At 44.5% G+C, this 20,717-nt stretch overlaps 1 protein-coding gene across 1 annotated transcript in view; it reads right to left on the bottom strand.

The window, feature by feature from the left end:
* MASP1 (MBL associated serine protease 1) overlaps window positions 1–20,717 on the bottom strand; it is a 140,028-nt gene that overhangs the window by 20,111 nt on the left and 99,200 nt on the right. The window contains exons 11-12 of the mRNA XM_075861796.1: window positions 18,897–19,037; window positions 17,078–17,191 (exon numbers count right to left, since the gene is read on the bottom strand). Of these exons, the coding sequence (XP_075717911.1) occupies window positions 17,078–17,191; window positions 18,897–19,037 (255 nt within the window). The remainder of the gene's footprint in view (window positions 1–17,077; window positions 17,192–18,896; window positions 19,038–20,717) is intronic.

Raw genomic sequence — 20,717 nt, 5'->3', positions numbered from 1 at the left:
GCGGTGCCATATATGTGGAAGTAAACCGCTGTTTGGGCACGCTGTAGGGCTCAGATGGGTGGGAGCGCCATTTGGCTTTTGAAGCGTAAATTTTGCTTGGTAATAGATTTGTTTGTGTATTACTGGTGTTTCCGTTTATAATGTGGGGGCATGGGTAAGCTGGGCAGAGTACATCAGGGGCATAGTCAGGGGGTATAATAATGGGGTAAACAATAAAATAATCCATAGATGTGTGTTACCCTGTGAAGCAATCATTTCTGCACAGGCTGGTGTCGCACTGATAATCGGTGTCTTTACTTATCCCCCTTTTGGTCCACACTCCGCACCTTTGCAGTTTGGATAATTTTGCTAGGAAGTGTTGTCCTGGTATAATACGGGCACCCTCGCTTCTAGCAGATATGTTTGGCCCCCCCTTCCTGGTTCCCTAATTTTAGGGCCCCGATAAATCGCCTCTTGAAACAGACAAAATATTCCCCTCTGATCTGCACAACTGCATATTTTTTATTTCCTGACTTATGGAAGACTTAAAGAGGCTCTGTCACCAGATTTTGCAAGCCCTATCTGCTATTGCAGCAGATCGGCGCTGCAATGTAGATAAGAGTAACATTTTTATTTATAAAAAACGATCATTTTTGGCCAAGTTATGACTATTTTTGTATTTATGCAAATGAGGCTTGCTAAAGTCCAACTGGGCGTGTTTAAAGTAAAAGTCCAACTGGGCGTGTATTATGTGCATACATCGGGGCGTTTTTAATTCTTTTACTAGCTGGGCGTTGGGAATGGGAGTGTATGATGCTGACGAATCAGCATCATCCACTTCTGTTCATTAACGCCCAGCTTCTGGCAGTGCAGAGACACAGCGTGTTCTCGAGAGATCACGCTGTGTCGTCACTCACTTCCTGCCCCAGGTCCTGCATCGTGTCGGACGAGCGAGGACACATCGGCACCAGAGGCTACAGTTGATTCTGCAGCAGCATCAGCATTTGCAGGTAAGTAGCTACATCGATTTACCTGCAAACGCTGATGCTGCTGCAGAATCAACTGTAGCCTCTGGTGCCGATGTGGCCGACACGATGCAGGACCTGGGGCAGGAAGTGAGTGACGACACAGCGTGGTCTCTCGAGAACACGCTGTGTCTGTGCACTGCCAGAAGCTGGGCGTTCTGAAGAGAAGTGGATGATACTTCTCGTCAGAACGCCCAGCTAGTAAAAGAAGTAAACACGCCCAGATGTAACACACATAATACACACCCAGTTGTACTTTTACTGTAAACACGCCCAGTTGTACTTTAGAAAGCCTCATTTACATAAATATAAAAATGGCCATAACTTGGCCAAAAATGCTCGTTTTTAAAAAAAAACAAAAACGTTACTCTTATAACCATTGCAGTGCCGATCTGCTGCAATAGGAGATAGGGGTTGCAAAATCTGGTGACAGAGCCTCTTTAACTAATTTTATTTTTTTTAGAGACGTAGTGGTATGAAGGCTGTTTTTTTGCGGGACGAGCTGTAGTTATTATTGGTTTTATTTTGGGGTACATGCGACTTTTTGATCACTTTTTATCCTATTTTTTGAGCGGCAAGATGACCAAAAAACAGCAATTCTGCCATAGTTTTTTAAGGTTTTTTTTTATACAGCGTTCACCAAGCGTTATAAATTACATGTTAACTTTACTCTGCGAGTCAGTACGATTCCGGCGATACCTAATTTATAGCACTTTTTATGTTTTACAACTTTTTGCACAATAAAATTACTTTTGTAAAAAGAATGTATTTTTTATGTCGTGAGAACTATAACTTTTTTTTTTTCGTCGACTGAGCTGTATGAGGGCTTGTTTTTTACAAGACGAGCTATAGTTTTCATAGGCACCATTTTTGGATATATGTGACTTTTTGATCACTTTTTATTTCAGTTTTTGTAGGGCAAAGTGACCAAAAAACAAAAATTCTGTCATTATTTTTTACGTTTTTTTACGCCATTCACCGCGTGGAATAAATAACATAATATTTTTTATAGTTTAGGCCGTTACGGTCGCGGCGATACCAAATATGTATGGTTTATTTATTTTTTTCAATAATAAAGGACTTGATAAGGGAAAAAGGGCGATTGTGTTTTATTTTATTACTTAAAACTTTTATTATATTTTTTACAACATTTTTTTCACATTTATTTTACACTTTTTTTTTACACTTTACTTTAGTCCCACTAGGGGACTTGAAGGTCCAACTTTCAGATTTTTTTTCTAATACATTGCATTACCTACATAGTGCAATGTATTAGATTTGTTAGTCATTCACTGACAGCAAGCCGATTAGGCTTCGCCTCCGAGCGGGGCATAATCGGCCTCCGTAATGGCAAACAGGAGGCCATTGTTAGGTCTCCTGGTGTCATAATAGCAGTCGGCAGTTGTGCGATTTCAGGGCACAGCTGCCGATCTGCTAAAAACCACTAAGATGCAGCGATCGCATCCAATCGCTGCATCTGAGGGGTTAATGGCAGGGATCAGAGCTAGCTCCGGTTACTGCTATTACAACTGGATGTCAGCTGTAACATACAGCTGATATCCACCGCTGATATCCTGAGCCGGCGCCATCTTGCCGGCGGCTACGGAAGCCTTTCAGGCCCCGCCTCCGGGCAGGGGCTGGAAGTTTTCTGTGCTAGGCACACCGGGAGGCCAGTATTAGGCCTCCGGTTGCCATTGCAGCCACCGACACCCCGGCGATTTCATTGCTGGGGTGTCGATGAGCTGCAAACACCTTAAATATAGCGATCGATTTTGACGGCTGCATTAAGGGGTTAATGGCGGGGATCGGAGCTAACTTCAGTCCCCGCCATTACAGCAGGATGTCAGCTGTCAGATACAGCTGACAGCTGGGGATGATAGCACCGACTCAGCTTCTGAGCCGGTGCCAAGCATTTCGATGTAGCTACTTACCTGTAAACGCTGATGCTGCTGCAGAATCAACTGTAGCCTCTGGTGCCGATGTGTCCTCGCTCGTCCGACACGATGCAGGACCTGGGGCAGGAAGTGAGTGACGTCACAGCGTGATCTCTCGAGAACACGCTGTGTCTTTGCACTGCCAGAAGCTGGGCGTTGTGAAAAGAAGTGGATGATACTTCTATACACAACGCCCAGCTAGTAAAAGAAGTAAAAACGCCCCGATGTAACGAACACAATACACGCCCAGTTGTACTTTAGCAAGCCTCATTTACATAAATATAAAAATGGTCATAACTTGGCCCAAAATGCTCGTTTTTAAAAAAAAAAAACGTTACTCTTATCTCCATTGCAGCGCCGATCTGCTGCAATAGGAGATAGGGGTTGCAAAATCTGGTGACAGAGCCTCTTTAAACTTGGCGACACGTCTCTCTCTCTTCTGAGCGTAGTCCCGCCTCCTGTGATGATGCTGTAGTACATGTGACCACTGCAGCCTTTGATTGGCTGCTACAGTCACATGGCATGAAATGTCATCCCAGGAGGCCGGGCTACATTCAGTAGAGCGGATCGAGTCGCTAGGACTACTTTAAGGGTAAGTATGAGCTTTATTTATTATTTTCAAATTAAAGATTTTTATTTTTCATTTGTGATTCTTGCGGCGGAATCGCGGTGTTTCCGCCGCAAAAGTCGCAACACATAGCACTTTGTTGCAGGTATTATCATCCCACTGAATTCAATGTGTAAAACCCGCAACAGAAGAGCAGCGATTCCACAGCATAAATTGACATGCTGCGACGTCAAAAACCGCACCGCAGGTCAATTTATGAAAGTTTTTTTCGGCTGATTTTTCCCGCTGCGTGGGGATGAGATTTGTTCTAATCTCACCCACACTGCTGCTACTGTATTATGCTGCGGATTTTCCACAATGAAATCCGTCGCTGAAAATCCACAGTGTTTAAACGGTGTGTTCCTACCCTCAATGTGTGGAAGGAATGCTTTTTGTATGCCATATTTAAGGGCTCCTGCACATGCCTCTTTGTGGTAGATCCATGTGTTAAAGATTACATTAGTAGTACAGTGCTAATTGAATTCTATGGGCCCATTTTGTACCTTTGTGTGTCACAGGGAGGTTTTTTTCTCATGGACTCTGTCAGAATCATGTCATGAGATCATAAAAAGCTCCATCACATGCCGAAAAAACAGAGATACCATACGGCGGCGCACAGAGTGCCTGAGGATTCCATGTGCCGCCATACAGGATCTTTGCACACAAAATTCTTGTGTGAATTAGCCCTAATATCTGAGCTAAAAACGGTGTGCTACTGGGCTTTATAGAAATTACAGTATCTTTGGTGTCAGAGCTGAATTGGATGTATTCATAGCTGCTGCTGATCTACATACTAAGATTAGGGCTCTATTCACACTACAACGTATATTTGGTGTATACACTATTAAAAATGCTAACATACACAGCTAAGAGCCTGTTCACATCAGCATCGGGCTTCCGTTCATCCGTTCCATTTGACCTTTCCATCGGCAGAACCAAAGAACGGAAAGCCAAACGAAAATCATAGCTTCCGTTTGCATCACCATTCTGCGCTAGTCAACTGGAATCCAACTGCAACGGAAGCATTACCATTGAAAGACGGAACCGATGAACGGAAGCCCGACCCTGATGTGAACAAGCCCTTAGACGTATTCCAAACAGACACTCTTCTAACATACTTAGGCCGGATTTACACGAGCGTGTGCATTTTTCGCGCGCAAAAAACGTGGCGTTTTGCTCGCGCAAAAGGTACTTATCAGCTCCGTGTGTCAGCAGCGTATGATGCGTTGCAGCGTGATTTTCGCGCAGCCGCCATCATTATGACACTCTGTTTGTACACTTTTTACTGCTGTTGCGCGAATCACGCGCGTCACACGGAAGTGCTTTTGTGTGCTGCGCGGGAATTCCATGCCCCCATTGCAGCTTTTAGGGCTTATTTAGACGAACGTGATATATGTCCGTGCAACGTGCGTGATTTTCACGCACCTCGCACGGACCTATGTTAGTCTATGGGGCCGTGCAGACTGTCCGTGAGTTTTACGCAGCATGCATCCGCTGCGTAAAACTCACGACATGTCCGATATTTGTGCGTTGTTCGCGCTTCACGCACCCATTGAAGTCAATGGGTGTGTGAAAATCACGCGCAGCACACGGAAACACTTCCGTGTGACGCGCGTGATTCGCACAACAGCAGTAAAACGTATGAATGAAAACAGAAAAGCACCACGTGCTTTTCCGTTTACAAACAGAATGTCATAATGATGGCGGCTGCGCGAAAACCACGCAGCCACGCATCATACGCTGCTGACACACGGAGCTGTTAAGTACCTTTTGCGCGTGCAAAACGCACACGCTCGTGTAAATCCGGCCTTAGTCTCTAGAAGTCTATGAACACTTATGGAGTATAAGTTGGGAGCATTTCCTATCATGCACTGTATACCCCGAACATATGTGTTGTCGCTACTCATAATTCTGGTGGCCTCTTTGAAGAGCCTGAGTAGGCGACATGTGTCCCTCATTGCATTGGTGGTCTGGTGCATGATGTAATCATTGGCCGCTTTTTGCTGCTTGTACAGACGGTCCAGCATATACAAGGTGAACGTCCAGTGATTTGGAATTTCACAAGTGGTGCAAAGGCAGACCGTTCTGTCGCTGTTAGTCCTGGAGGATGTTTTTATCCACATAAGAATGGCTGAAATACGCAGATATTGTCAGCCCCTGCTGCAAGCCAAGATATGTTTTAAAAAAATGTTGGACCAGAAAATGTATGATGTGCGCCATTCAGGTAGCATGTGTTACTTTCACCAAATTCAGTGGAACCACAATGTTCCTGCCATTGTCACTGACTACGTTGCCCACTTGTAGCTGGCATCCAGTGGGAAATTTGCTGCTTGTTGCAAAACAGCAACTGACCCACTGTTTGACTTTTCTCAACCAAGGCTCAACAGGTGTAAGACAGCATGGCAGCAATTCAGCTTACAGATGGAAATTCTGCATATTTATGCTATAAGTGAACTTAGCCATAGGGCAGATACAGACGGACGTTGCGTTTTTGCGCGCGCAAACAACGCAGCGTTTTGCGCGCGCAAAAACCATTTGACAGCTGCGTGTGTCATCCGTGTATGATGCGCGGCTGCGTGATTTTCGCGCAGCCGCCATCTTAGAGATGAGGCTAGTCGACGGCCGTCACTGTCCAAGGTGCTGAAAGAGCTAACTCTTTTAGCACCCTCGACAGTGAACGCCGAACACAATATCGAAAAACCGGTTGAAAAAAAAGAAAAAGTTCGTACTTACCGAGAACTTCCCGGCCGTTGCCTTGGTGACGCGTCCTTGGTGATGCCTCCTTGGTGACGCGCCTCTCGACATCGGGCCCCACCTCCCTGGATGACGCGCCAGTCCATGTGACCGCTGCAGCCTGTGCTTGGCCTGTGATTGGCTGGAGCTGTCACTTGGACTGATTTGTCATCCCGGGAGGTCAGACTGGAGGAAGAAGCCGGGAGTTCTCGGTAAGTCAGAACTTCGTTTTTTTTACAGGTTCATGTTTATTGGGATCGGTAGTCACTGTCCATGGTGCTGAAACAGTTTAACTCTTTCAGCACCATGGACAATGACTATCTCCTGACGTCGCGTACCGATAATTTTTTTGCCGGGTTCGGCCAAAACGAGTTCGGCCGAACCCGGTGAAGTTCGGGTTGCTTGTCCGGCTTCGCTCATCGCGAAGACACTCCGTTTGGATGTTCGGAAACAGAAAAGCACGTGGTGCTTTTCTGTTTACATTCATCCTTTTGACAGCTGGTGCGCTGTTTCAGTCGGTTCGCACGGAAGTGCTTCCGTGCAACCTGCGTGGTTTTCACGCACCCATTGACTTCAATGGGTGCGTGATGCGCGAAATACGCAGAGTTATTGAACCTGTCGCGCTTTTTGCGCAGCAGACAAACGCTGCGCAAAAAGCACGGACTGTCCGTACTGCCCCATAGACTTGTATTGGTCCATGCGTGCCGCGTGAAAACCACGCGGCCCGCACGGACCGAATACACGCTCGTGTGAATCCCCCCTTAAACGGCTTTTCTTTCTCGCTGTAAGGCCTCATTTACACGAGCGTAATATACGCGCGTGTGACGCGCGTGCTTTTCACGCGTGTCGTACGCACCTATATTACTCCATGGGGCAGTGCAGACGATGCGTCAATTTTGCGCAGCGCGAGTGCGTTGCGTAAAACTCACGACATGTTCTATAATCATGCGTTTTTCGCGCATCACGCACCCATTAAAGTCAATGGGTGCGTGAAAACCACGAAGGTCGCACGGAAGCACTTCCGTGCGAACTGCGTGATTCGCGCAAGAGCTGTCAAACTCTGAATGTAAACAGAAAAGCACCACGTGCTTTTCTGTTTACAAACATCCAAAAGGAGTGTCTTAGAGATGAGCGAACCGAACTTCACCGGGTTCGGCCGAACTCGTTTTGACTGAACCCGGCAAAAAATGTTGCGGTACGCGACGTCAGGAGACAGTCACTGTCCAGGGTGCTGAAATAGTTAAACTGGTTCAGCACCCTGCACAGTGACTTCCGATCCCAATATACGTGAACGTGTAAAAAAAAAAAAAGTTCTGACTTACCGATCAAACTCCCGGCTTCTTCCTCCAGTCTGACCTCCCGGGATGACAATTTAGTCCAAGTGACAGCTGCAGCCAATCACAAGCCAAGCACAGGCTGCAGCGGTCACATGGACTGCCGCGTCATCCAGGGAGGTGGGGCCAGATGTCAAGAGAGGCGCGTCACCAAGGACGCGTCACCAAGGCAACGGCCAGGAAGTTCTTGGTAAGTACGAACCTCTTTTTTTTTAAACAGGTTACTCGATATGGTGATCGGAATTCACTGTCGAGGGTGCTGAAAGAGTTACTGCCGATCAGTTAACCCTTTCAGCACCATGGACAGTGACTGATGTCGACTAGCCTCATCTCTATGATGGCGGCTGCGCGAAAATCACGCAGCCGCGCATCATACACGGATGACACACGGAGCTGTCAAGTGCCTTTTGCGCACGCAAAACACTGCGTTTTTTCCGCGCGCAAAACGCACACGCTCGTGTAAATGAGGCCTAATTGTGAGACAGTACAGGCTGGACCCGGCAGAATGCCCTGGGGGGAGGCCACCATGATCAGGGATGTAGGGAGGGAAGGAGTTAATGGAGTTAGGAGGGGTGGTTAGGAGGTAGTGGGGGGCGGAGGTTAGTGGGGCAAGGCTAGGATACTTAAAGAGGCTCTGTCACCAGATTATCAAATCCCTATCTCCTATTATGAGCAATTTTATATTTATGCAAATGAGCCTTTCTAATGGACAACTGGGAGTGTTTTCTCTTATTTCCAACTGGGCATGTATTATGTTTGTAACATCTGGGCATATTTACTTGTTTTACTAGCTGGGTGTTGTGAATAGAAGTGCATGATGCTGACATATGATGCTGACAAACACTACAGAGGGGGCTGTATGGCGTTATCTACAGGGGGGCTGTATGGCGTTATCTACAGTGGGGGCTGTATGGCGCTATCTACAGGGGGGCTGTATGGCGTTATCTACAGGGGGGCTGTATGGCGTTATCTACAGGGGGGGCTGTATGGCGTTATCTACAGGGGGGCTGTATGGCGTTATCTACAGGGGGAGCTGTATAGCGTTATCTACAGTGGGGCTGTATAGCGTTATCTACAGGGGGGCTGTATAGCGTTATCTACAGGGGGGCTGTATGGCGTTATCTACAGGGGGCTGTATGGCGTTATCTACAGGGGGGCTGTATGGCGTTATCTACAGGGGGGCTGTAAAAAAAGGCACTATCTACCAGGGGGGGGGGTTGTGTGACACCCAGGGGAGGGGGGGCCCCAGTCAAAAGTTTGCTATGGGGCCCAGTCTTTCCTAGTTACGCCCCTGGTATGGCCACTAAGGCGGGAAGGGGAGTGGGTGAAGTAACATGACCCTTATAGGAGTGCACACACTCTACAGTCCCCTGATCATGAAATGTCATGTGCCTACCCATTAGGCTTTCTTCACTCACAAAATGCAGCTAAAAAAAAAGACTTTTTGGGGAAAAATAGTACATGCGTATTTTTATGGTAATAGTGTGTATTACTACCTGTGTTTTTTTAGGTGATGTTTTTCACATTGCTAATCCTGTGATTCAGCGATTATGTCATACAAAGATTTCTCTTTGCAAAACATGATCAATTCTGAAAAACAATACCAAAAACACCAAGTATAACTTTTTTTTTCTTACTTGCTATTTTTGCGGCCGAATCGCTATGATTTTGCCGCAAATGTCGCAACACACACCACTTTGTTGCGGGTTTCAGCACCCCATTGAATTCAATGGGAAAACCAGCAACAGAAGAGCTGCGATTACGCAGCATTAAATGACATGCTGTGGTTGCAGAAACTGCACCGCAGGTCAATTTATTTGCGTTTTTTTCGGCGGCATTTTTCCGCAGTGTGGGGACGAGATTTGTTGAACTCTCACCCACACTGCTTCTACTGTAATACGATGCGGAAAATCCACAGTGTTTACGCTGTGTGTGTTCGTACCCTTAACCCCTTAATGATCAGCCTATTTTAGACCTTAATGACCAAGCCATTTTTTACGTTTTTCCATCGCCTCATTCAAAGACCTATAACCTTTTTATTTTTGCGTCGACATAGCTGTATAAGGTCTTGTTTTTTGCGGGACAAGTTGTAATTTTTAATAGCACCATTTGGGGTACATAGAATTTATTGATTACGTTTTATAAACTTTTTTTGGGGGGGAATAGAAAAAAACCAGCAATTTTGCCACACTTTTTTGCGTCCTAAATTTACGTCGTTTACCGTGTGGTATAAATACACAATAACTTTATTCAGTGGGTTGTTGCGATTGTAATGATACGAAATTTGTATAGTTTTTGTATGTTTTACTACTTTTACACAGTGAAAACGCTTTTTTTTCAAAATTATTTGTTTTTGTGTCTCCATATTTAACCCCTTAAGGACACAGCCTATTTTGGCCTTGTGGACACAGCTGATTTTTGCAAATCTGACATGTGTCACTTTATGTGGTAATAACTCCAGAATGCTTTTGCCTATCCAAGCGATTCTGAGATTGTTTTCTCGTGACATGTTGTACTTTATGATACTGAAAAATTTTTGTCGTTAAATTCAATATTTATTTGTAAAAAACACCAAAATTTAGAGACAATTTGCAAAAATCGGCATTTTTCTAAATTGTAATGTATCTGCTTGTAAAACAGATCGTAATACCGCACAAAATAGTCACTAGTTAACATTTCCCATATGTCTACTTTATGTTTGCATCGTTTTTTGAACGTACTTTTATTTTTCTATGACCTCACAAGGCTTAGAACTTTAGCTGCAATTCCTTGCATTTTCAAGAAAATTTCAAAAGGATATTTTTTCAGGGACCAGTTCAGTTCTGAAGTGGCTTTGAGGGCCTTATATATTAGAAACCCCCTATAAAACACCCCATTTTAAAAACTGCACCCCTCAAAGTATTCAAAACCACATTCAGAAATTATTTTAACCCTTTAGGCATTTCACAGGAAATAAAGCAAAGTAGAGGTGAAATTTACAAATTTCAATTTTTGTTTTTTACGAAATTCATTTGTAATACAGTTTTTTCTGTAACACAGAAGGTTTTACCAGAGAAATGCAACTCAATATTTATTGCCCAGATTCTGCAATTTTTAGAAATATCCCACATCTGACCCTAGTGCGGTAATGGACTGAAATACCGGCCTCAGAAGCAAAGGAGCACCTAGTGGATTTTGGGGCCTCTATTTTATTAGAATATATTTTAGGCACCATGTCAGGTTTGAAGAGGTCTTGTGTGCTAAAACAGTGGAAACCCCCCAAAAGTTACCCCATTTTGGAAACTACACCCCTCAAGGAATTTTTCAAGAGGTATAGTTAGCATTTTTAGCCCACAGGTTTTTTGCTAAATTTATTGGAACTGGTCTGTGAAAATTAAAATCTACTTTTTTTCTGAAAAAACATACGATGTTTTAGTTTTTACAAGGAATAAAGGAGAAAAAGCACCCCAACATTTGTAAAGCAATGTCTCCCGATTACGGCAATACCCCATAGGTAATAAACTGCTGTTTGGACCCACGGCAGGGCTCAGAAGGGAACGAGGGCCATTTGGATTTTGGAGCGCAGATTTTGCTGGAATGGTTTTCGGTGCCATGTCGTGTTTGCAAAGCCCTGGAGGGACCATAACAGTGGAAACTCCCCAGAAGTGACCCCATTTTGGAAACTACACCCCTCAAGGAATTTTTTAAGAGGTATAGTTAGCATTTTGACCCTACACGGGTTTTGCTGAATTTATAGGAATTATGCCGTGAAATTGAAAATCTAAATTTTTTCTAATAAAATGTAGTTTTAGCTCAGATTTTTTCATTTTTACAAAAGATAAAGGAGAAAAACACCCCAATATTTGTAAAGAAAACTCTTCTGAGCACAGCAATACCCCATATGTGTTAATAAACTGCTGTTTGGACACATGGCGGAAGTTAGAAAGGACGGAGCGCCATTTGACTTTTGGAGCTCAAGTTTTGCTGGAATGGTCTGCGGCCCCATGTGACATTTGCAAAGCCACTGAGGGGCCAAAATAGTGCAAACCCGGCAAAAGTTACCCCATTTGGGAAACTATACCCCTCGTGGAATTTATCTAGCGGTATAGTGAGCATTTTGACCCCACAGATTTTTTGCTGAATTATTGGGATTATGCAGTGAAAATGAAAATCTACATTCTTTCCACTAAAATGTTGAATTGTTTTCATTTTCACAAGGAATAAAAGAGAAAAAGCGCCCCAACAATTGTAAAGCAATTTCTCCCGAGTACGGCAATACCCCATATGTGGTTATAAACTGCTGCTTGGATGCACCGCAGGGCTCAGAATGGCAGGAGTGCTACTTGGCATGTAGATTTTGGTTGATTGTTTTTTGGGCGCCATGTCGCATTTGCAGAGCCCCTGAGGTACCCGTACAGTAGAAACCCCTTAGAAGTGACTCCATTTTGGAAACTTTACCCCTCAGGGTAATCATCTAGGGGTGTACTGAGCATTTTGATCCCACAGGTGTTTCATAGATTGTATTAGAATGAGGTAGTGAAAATGAAAAAAATTTTTTTCTTCCAAAAAATATGTAGTTTTGCACCCAATTTTTTTTCCCACAAGGGGTAATAGGAGAAAAACAACACATAATTTCTCCCGAGTACGGCAATACCCCATGTGTGGCCCTAAACTGCTGTTTGGGCACATGGCAGAGCTCAAAATGGAAGGAGTGCCATGTGGCTTTTAGAGCACAGATTTTGCTGGACTGGTGTAGGGGCGCCATGTCGCATTTGCAGAGCATTCTTAGGTACCAGAGTAGAGTGTAAAACCATGAGAAGTGACCCCATTTTGTAAACTACAACCCTCAAGGCATTTATCATTTGCCTGGACATATGACAGGGCTTAGGAGTGAAAGGCGCATGTGAGACCTATTTTGGTGATTTTCGCAGCATTAGCCCACAACGGCAGGGCTCTGAGGTCAAATAGTAAAACAAACCCCCAAGTAGTGACCCCCATTTTGGAAACTGCACCTCTCAAGGCATTTTGACCACACAGGTTTTTTTTTTCTATTAGAAATGAATGCTCAGTGGATGGTGCAAAGTGAAAGTTGCAAATTTCCACAGGTATGTGCCATTTTAGTGCACAATATTTTGTGCCCAGTTCGTGCCACTGAAGACGATGCCATATATGTGGACGTACACTGCTGCTTGGGCACGCTGCAGGGCGCACCATTTGGCTTTTGGAGCGTGGATTTTGCTCGCTAGTTGTTTTGTTTGGGGTTTTGCTGGTATTTCAATTATGATGTGGGGGAATATGTAAACTGTGCGGAGAACATCAGGGGTATAATAAGAGAGTATAATAATGGGGTAAATAAATAATTATCCACAGATGTGTGGCCAGTGTCGCACTGATAAATGGCGCCCAATCTGATCCGCTTTTGGACACTCTGCACATTTTGCATTGCCATATTCTGATAGCCAAAACGTCTTTATTTTTTCTCCACCGGAGCTGGGTGAGGGCTTATTTGTTGCGGGACAATCTGTAGATTTCATTGGTACCATTTTTGGGTACATGTGATTTTTTGATCACTTTGTATTTCATTTTTTTGGCAAGCAAGGTGACCAAAAACCTGCAATTCTGATGTTGTTTATTATTTTTTTTTTTACGGCGTTCGCCATGCGCTATGAATGACAATTTTACGTTATTCTGCGGGTCGGTACGATTATGGTGATACCAGATGTATATCGTTTTTCTTATGCTTTGAAGCGTCTGCACGATAAAATCACTTTTGTTTCAAATAATTTATTTTTGGTGTCACCATATTCTGAGAGCCATAACGCTTTTATTTTTCCGTCAAAAAAGCGGTGGGAGAGCTTGTTTTTTGCGGGACGGGCTGCGTTTTTCTAATGGTATAATTTTGGGGTACATGCAACTTTTAGATCCCTTTTTTTATTCTGTTTTGCGAGGGGTAGTGACTAACAAACAGCGATTCTGGAATAGTTTTTTAATAAAAACTTTTACAGTGTTCACCGTACGGGTAAAATAGCGTGATATTTTTATAGTTTGGGTCGTTACGGACGCGGGGACTTATTATAGGAAAAAAGGCTGTTATAGTGTTTTTTAACATGAAACTTATTTTTTTTAACTTTTTTACAACATTTTTATTAACTTGTTTTAACTTTTTTTTTTGTGCCACTAGGAAACTTGAAGGCATGAAGCCCTGATCTCTATTCTAATACACTGCACTACCTACATAGTGCAGTGTATTAGAGCTGTCAGCTATTCACTGACAGCAAGCCTATTAGGCTTCGCCTCCCGGCGGGGCCTAATAGGCTTCCGTACTAGGAAGCGATTGTTAGGCTATGGTTGCCATAGCAACCATCGGAACACCCGCGGGTGCCGATGGTTGTCCTTAGCAACCATAGGGTACGATCTAAGGGGTTAATCGGCCGGATCGGAGCCTTGATCCGGTCCAGGCCGTTAGGGCACGATGTCAGCTGTGACAAACCATCGTGGTTGCCGACAGGCTACAAGACACTTCGATGCATCGATCACGTTGATCGATGCATCGAAGGGGTTAATCGGCCGGATCCGGTCCTGGCCATTGCAGAGGGGTTAATCGGCCGGATCCGGTCCTGGTCCTAGCTCCGGTCCTGGCCATTGCAGAGGGGCGTCGGACAGCTGATTCCCGGCGGTGATAGCGCTGGCTCAGCTTCTGAGCCAGCGCCATCACATACACACGTCATGGAGCTGTGATTGGTCAGTCTGCTTTGACTGACCAATCACAGCGATCGCCGGCAGGAGACCGCTGTGAATGGTCCCCTGCCGTCTTACTTAAGGCACAGTTCTGTCACGTTGTCCTTTGACAGGCTGACAGTTTTTAGCCAGGACGTGCCGGTACGTCCCTGTGCCTTAAAGCACTTCAATGCAGGACGTACCGGTGCGTCCTGGTGCGCTAAGGGGTTAAAGAGCCGTAACGTTTTTATTTTTTCGCTGATGCAGATGTATGTGTTTTTTTTTTGCGGGACGACTTTTTATCGATACAATTTATGAGTAGATGCGACTTTTTGATCACTTTTTATCACATTTTTTTTTAAGGCTGGATTCAAAGAAAACAGCAATTTTTGCATGGTTTTTTATTTTATTTTTTACGACGTTCACCGTGCGGGTTAACTTATGTAATAACTTTATAGTTGGGGTCGTTACGGACGCGGCAATAGCAAATATGTGTAACTTTTTTACTTTATTTTGTTTGTTAATAATAAAGCAGTTTGTAAGGGGGGAAAGTGGGCTTTTCATTTTTTTTTTTCACGTTTTATTAAACTTTTTTTTTAACTTTTTTACTGGTCCCACTAGGGGACTTCACTATGCGATTATCCGATCGCATTTATAATACACTGCAATACTTCTGTATTGCAGTGTATTATGCCTGTCCGTGTAAAACTGACAGGCATCTGCTAGGACATGCCTCTGGCATGACCTAGCAGGCATTCGCTACAGGCAGACCTGGGGGCCTTTATTAGGCCCCCGGCTGAAAACGGAGACAGACACTCGGCGATCTTATCGCCGGGTGTAGGTGGGATGAGAGGGAGCTCCCTCCTTCTCTCCAAAACAACTAAGATGCGGCGCTCGCTATTGAGCACCGCATCTGAAGGGTTAAACGGGTGAGATCGATACTAATATCGATCTTATACGTTCGAGCAGGGACGCCCCCTGCCCTCAGCTACCTGTGGCAGCTGAGAGCAGGGAGATTTGACAGCTCCCTGATCTGTTTATTTAATCCGATGCAGTGACGTAAAAAGTCTATTGCATCGGAATAAAGCCCGTTAGTGACCGACGTAAAAACACTATGGGCCGGTCACTAACGGGTTAAAGAGGCAAAGAAAACCTGCAGATTTTGTGCTTGCTGCAGAAACAACCCCATTCAGATGAGAGGAACTGATTGTCAGTCGCAGAAATGTCTGCAACGGAATCTGCAGCGTGTGCAGGAGGCCTTAAACTGTGTTGCCACACAGTATAAATACTTCGGAAATTTTCGCAACGGAATTATGTGCAGAAATTCTGCAGCATTTACAGTAGCTTCAAAGTGGATGAGATTGTGCAAATCTCAGACCCACGCTGCGAAGATAAATCACAGAAAAGTTGTGCAAAGAGGGTTCTGCAGTGCGACTTTCAAATCTGTAGCATGTCAATTTCTACTGCTTATTCTGTGCGGTGATGCTGCATGTTTGGGCCATGAATCGCTATAAAAACCGCAGATCATATGCAGTGTGCTATAATCAATGATTCACACCTAATCCGCAGGTAAAATCGCTGCGGAAAATCACTTTGGTTTTCTGTGACTGATTTACCTGCGGTTTCTTGAGACTTTGCAGCAGATTTTCTTGCAAAAAAAAAATTCTGCAACAAAATGTACTGCATGTGACTGTTGTAACTCAGGGTAGGGCAGAAAATCTCTGCAGCAATTCCGTTGAAAACAGCAGACATTCCGCTGCGGCAAAACGCACCATTTCCTGCGGTTTTTATGGCAGAAGATGGTGCATATTTTGCTGCGTTTTTCACAATGCAAGGAGAAGGCGACATCTCCTCTGAAAAAGCAGCAGGAATAGACATACTGTGGTCTGAAAATTACGCACCTGCACAGAATTTGTTAAATCTCATCCACTATGCTGTTAGGGTATGTGCACACGATAGCAGGCATTTACTTCTGAAAAGACAAACTGTTTTCAAGGAGAAAACAGCTGCCTCGTTTCAGACGTAAATGCTCCTCCTCGCATTTTGCGAGGCTTCTCTGACAGCCGTAAATTTTGAGCTGTGCTTCATTGAGTTCAATGAAGAACGGCTAAAATTAAGTCTGAAAGAAGTGCCCTGCACGTCTTTTGACGAGGCTGTATTTTTACGCGTCGTCGTTTGACAGCTGTCAAACGACGACGCGTAAATGACAGGTCGTCTGCACATTACGTCGGCAAACCCATTCAAATGAATGGGCAGATGTTTGCCGACGTATTGCAGCCCTATTTTCAGACGTAAAACGAGGCATAATACGGCTCGTTTACGTCTGAAAATAGCTCGTGTGAACCCAGCCTTACTGTATTTTTATGTGTTTTTTCCGTCCGCAATTCTGGACGGAAAAAACGCAGCAATTCCGCAGGGTGTGGACAAGCCCTTAAGATACTTTACGTAACACAGTGGATGAAATGTAAAACTACTACAAAGGAAAAGTGACGTTGCTGCCCATAGTAACCAATCAGATTTTGCCTGTCATTTTGCAGCGGTCTTTTGAAAAATGAAAGCAGAAACCTGATTCGTTGCTATGAGCAATTTTCCCCCTTTCCCTTAAAACCAGTTTTGATAAATCTTCCCCAATGTATTTGGAAAGTTACTAACTACAATACGTATATAAATAATTTCTATGTAAAATGCCTTTCCAAGGTGATCATGCTATTTAATATGTTACTATTAGATAAAATGTTACCCACAAATGTCCTTAAAATAGTCACTTACCAAGTATTATGTTAAATGAAGATGGAGTGAAAAGATCTGCTTGTGTAAGGACATTATTCTCTTGCTCCAGTTCGTGGTGCAGGCAGTGAGCAGCTGTTACAATCCATTTGTCACCTAGATTGTGTATACATTGCAAATAATTCACATAATTCAACAGCACAATATTTCAAAATCTCAAGATGTCACTTTTTTGGCCCCCTGAAAATGTACATGGGATTTAGCCTTGATCATGTGTATTTATCTGCTGATACTCAATATTACATGTTTTTACAGAAGTGTTTGCATATGTTAAAGTCATCAGGAGCTTAGGCCTTGTTCACCATGAGTTTTTTGCAGGCAGAAATTTTTTCCGCAGAATTCCCTCAGGAATTTTGAGGCAAATTTTGAACTGCCTGTACTTATTTTTCCGCATTTTTCCACAGCGCTTTTTTTTACCCGCGGTCATTGAAGCTAATGCAAGCACCGCAGGCTAAAAATTACGCAAAAATCGCTCAGAAACGAGCGGCAAGAAAGGACATGCCGCTTTTTTCCCCTCGCGAGTGACCAAAAGCTTTCTAGGAAAAGAAAACGCCTCTGCCTCCCATTAAAATCAATGGGGGGTGATTTCGGATGTTTTTTGGCGCTGATTCAGACACGGTTTCCGCATCAAAATCAGCGCCAAATAACTCTGTGTGAACTGACCCTTAGAATATGTTCACACAGATTTTTTTGCAGGCAGAAAAATCTGCCTAATTCTTACCTGCTTGCACTCTCTTTGCTGCATTTTTGCGGCGTTTTCCGCATCGTTTTTCGGCCGTGGCCATTGAGTGCCGGGGACAAAAAACGCAGCCAAAACGTTTTCTCTGCCTCCCATTGATGTCAATGGGAGGTCAGAGACGGAAACGCCTGAAGAAAGAGCATGTCTCTCTCTTTTCCCGCAAGTGTTTTTTTCCGCTCGTGGGAAAAAAACACCTCCGCCTCCCATTGAAATCAATAGGAGGCAATTTCGGCCATTTTTTGTCGCGGTTTCCGACCCGATTTCCGCCTCAAAAACAGCGCCAAAAACTCTGTGTGAACTGGGCCTTACTGTGCCTACAGCTGTCAGGACACTAATACATATTTCACCCGTGTTTTTAACCAGTTTTAAGTATATATTTATAGGAATTATACTCTCACATAAAGTGTCCACACTTTGTAATAGTACATTGAAGGAGATATATCCAAACTGGTGCAAAGGGAAAGTGGAGTAGTTGCCCATGGAGTAGTTCCACCTTCAGAGGCCTTTTAGAAAATGAAAGCAGCAACCCGATTAGTTGCCACGGGCAACAACTCCCCTTTTCCTTTGCACTAGTTTTAATATATTTCCCCCATTCTGTTAAACGCAAAAGTGTAGCTAGTCTTTTCTTGGCTTGGGCAAAGATTCAGTTCGCTTGTTCATGCCCCCAGTGTCACCCAACACGCGGGGCACATGCCCAGCCAGCCCCATAGCCCAGCTATTTCCTCTAAACCTCTATCCTATCCTGGACTACAGACAAGAACCTCACAGCAATTCATTATGGTCTCAAAAGGATTCTGATTGCATCCTTTATATTTTATCGAAATCTCTACTAATGCTCATCCAATGCAATAAAACATCCTGTATCTGCTGATATGATGACACTGTCTAATCTATTAGCAGACCACTCCCAATCACACAAGAAGTTTATAGGGAAATTGCTGTTCATACAATTCTGTTAGTGTAGATTTATCTATAGTTCGCCAAAGGTGCACATTCACAATTATTGCCATAACTTTTGAAGACAGTAGAATTATATATTTCTGTTTGTGCAGTTTTTCTTACCAATCAGAGATCCACCACAGAAAGGTCTGTTATTGACTGCAAAGGAAAGCATGGCTATCCAGGGAGAGATCCCTCTCTTTGCTGTATTTCCCCGTGAAATTCTTGCAAGCTTTGATCTGGAAAACTGTGGCAACCCACACACTAAAAGAAGAAGGATAAACAACATCTATTTATATGCTCCATACTGTATATAGCATCTTCTGATTGAGCATGCACCCTGTATTGCCTTATATATGGCCTATCATGCTATTACATTTATAGATCTTGACTCTGAAACATCACTTTTGTAACAAGCAGAGGCATAACTTAGGCTTCTAGGGCCCCCATACAAAATCTGAAACAGGGCCCCCACCTACCATGTGCTATTTATAATACTGGTGCTTTCTTATTTATCATTAATAATACTAGTGTCGTCTTATGCTGTGGCCCACTCAGGCACCAGGGCCTGGTTGCAACTGCTACCTCTACACGACCTATAGCTATACCCCTGGCATACCTACCAACCTTCCCGGCTTCAGCGGGACAGTCCCGGATTCTGTGCGGTTTCCCGTTGTCCCGGGCGGCCAGGGGTATTGCCCGCTGTCAACTGTATCTGCAGCCTCTGGATGCTTATACAATTAAACCCAATTCTGAAGCAGGGAACAATCAGCTCTCTGCTTCAGAATGAGTTCAGAGCGAAGGAGAAGACGGAGCTCCTCAGCTCGCCGAGGACTCCCTGGGCACAGCGCTACTTTAAGCGCTGTGCTCGGGGAAGCCCTTGACATCACTATCCATATTTGGACAGTGATGTCAGTGGCTGCTCCGTGAGCGGAATCTCCGTTGCCGATGATCTCGCCGGGGATTCCAGTCCTATAGCAAACCCCTGAGGTCACTGTCCATATATGGATATTGACATCAGGGGCTTCTCATGGAGCGGAATCCCCGGCCAGAGTCGGCAATGGGGATAGGAGTAGTCGCTGACATCACTATCCATATATATACAGTGACATCAGGGCTTCCCTCTAGCAGCGGAATCCCCGGCATATAATCTGACTGGGGATTCCGCTCCTAGGGGGAGTCCCAATGGCGCTATCTAGAGGGGGGTTGCACTATCTTCAAGAGGGGTGTGGCACTATTGACAGGGACACTGTGGCACTATATAGGGGCGCTTTCTACAGGGGACACTGTGCTGCTATCTACAAGGGCACTGGCACTAGGGGCAGCTAATGCGGCATTATACTGTATAAGGGCAGCTAGGGGGCATTATACTGTATGTAGGCAGCTATGGGGACATTATGCTTTATGGGGCAGCTTTGGGGGCATTAAGCTGTATGGGGAAGCTATGGGGAGCATTATACTGTATGGTGGCATCTGTGTGGGCATTATACAGTATGGGGGCATTATACTGTATGGGGCAGCTATGTGGGCATTATGCTGCATGGGGGCATCTGTATGGGCATTGTACTACATGGGAGAATCTGTGTGGGCATTATACTGTATGGGGGCATACTGTATGGGGCATCTGTTTTGGCTTTATACTGTATGGGTGCATCTATGGGGCAGTATACTGTATGGTGGCAGCTATGAGGGCATTATACTGTGTGCTGACAGCTATGAGGGCATTATACTGTATGGTGGCATCTATGAGGGCATTATACTGTGTGTGGGCAGCTATTTGGTATTATACTGTGTGGTAGACACTATGGGAGCATAATACTGTGTGGGCTGACCCGGTGTGTATAGGCGGGGATTGGGTGAGATTAGAGGCATGGCTTAAAATAAAAAAATTGCCGCGATGCGTTTCCCGCGCCGCATTGGTTGTCCCTCTTTGTGATACTTGAA

Source organism: Rhinoderma darwinii, chromosome 4 (genome assembly GCF_050947455.1).
Source record: "Rhinoderma darwinii isolate aRhiDar2 chromosome 4, aRhiDar2.hap1, whole genome shotgun sequence".
In the NCBI taxonomy this organism is placed as follows: Eukaryota; Metazoa; Chordata; class Amphibia; order Anura; family Rhinodermatidae; genus Rhinoderma; species Rhinoderma darwinii.
Note: the sequence above shows the minus strand (reverse complement) of the source record. Positions and strands in the feature narration are given on the sequence as shown.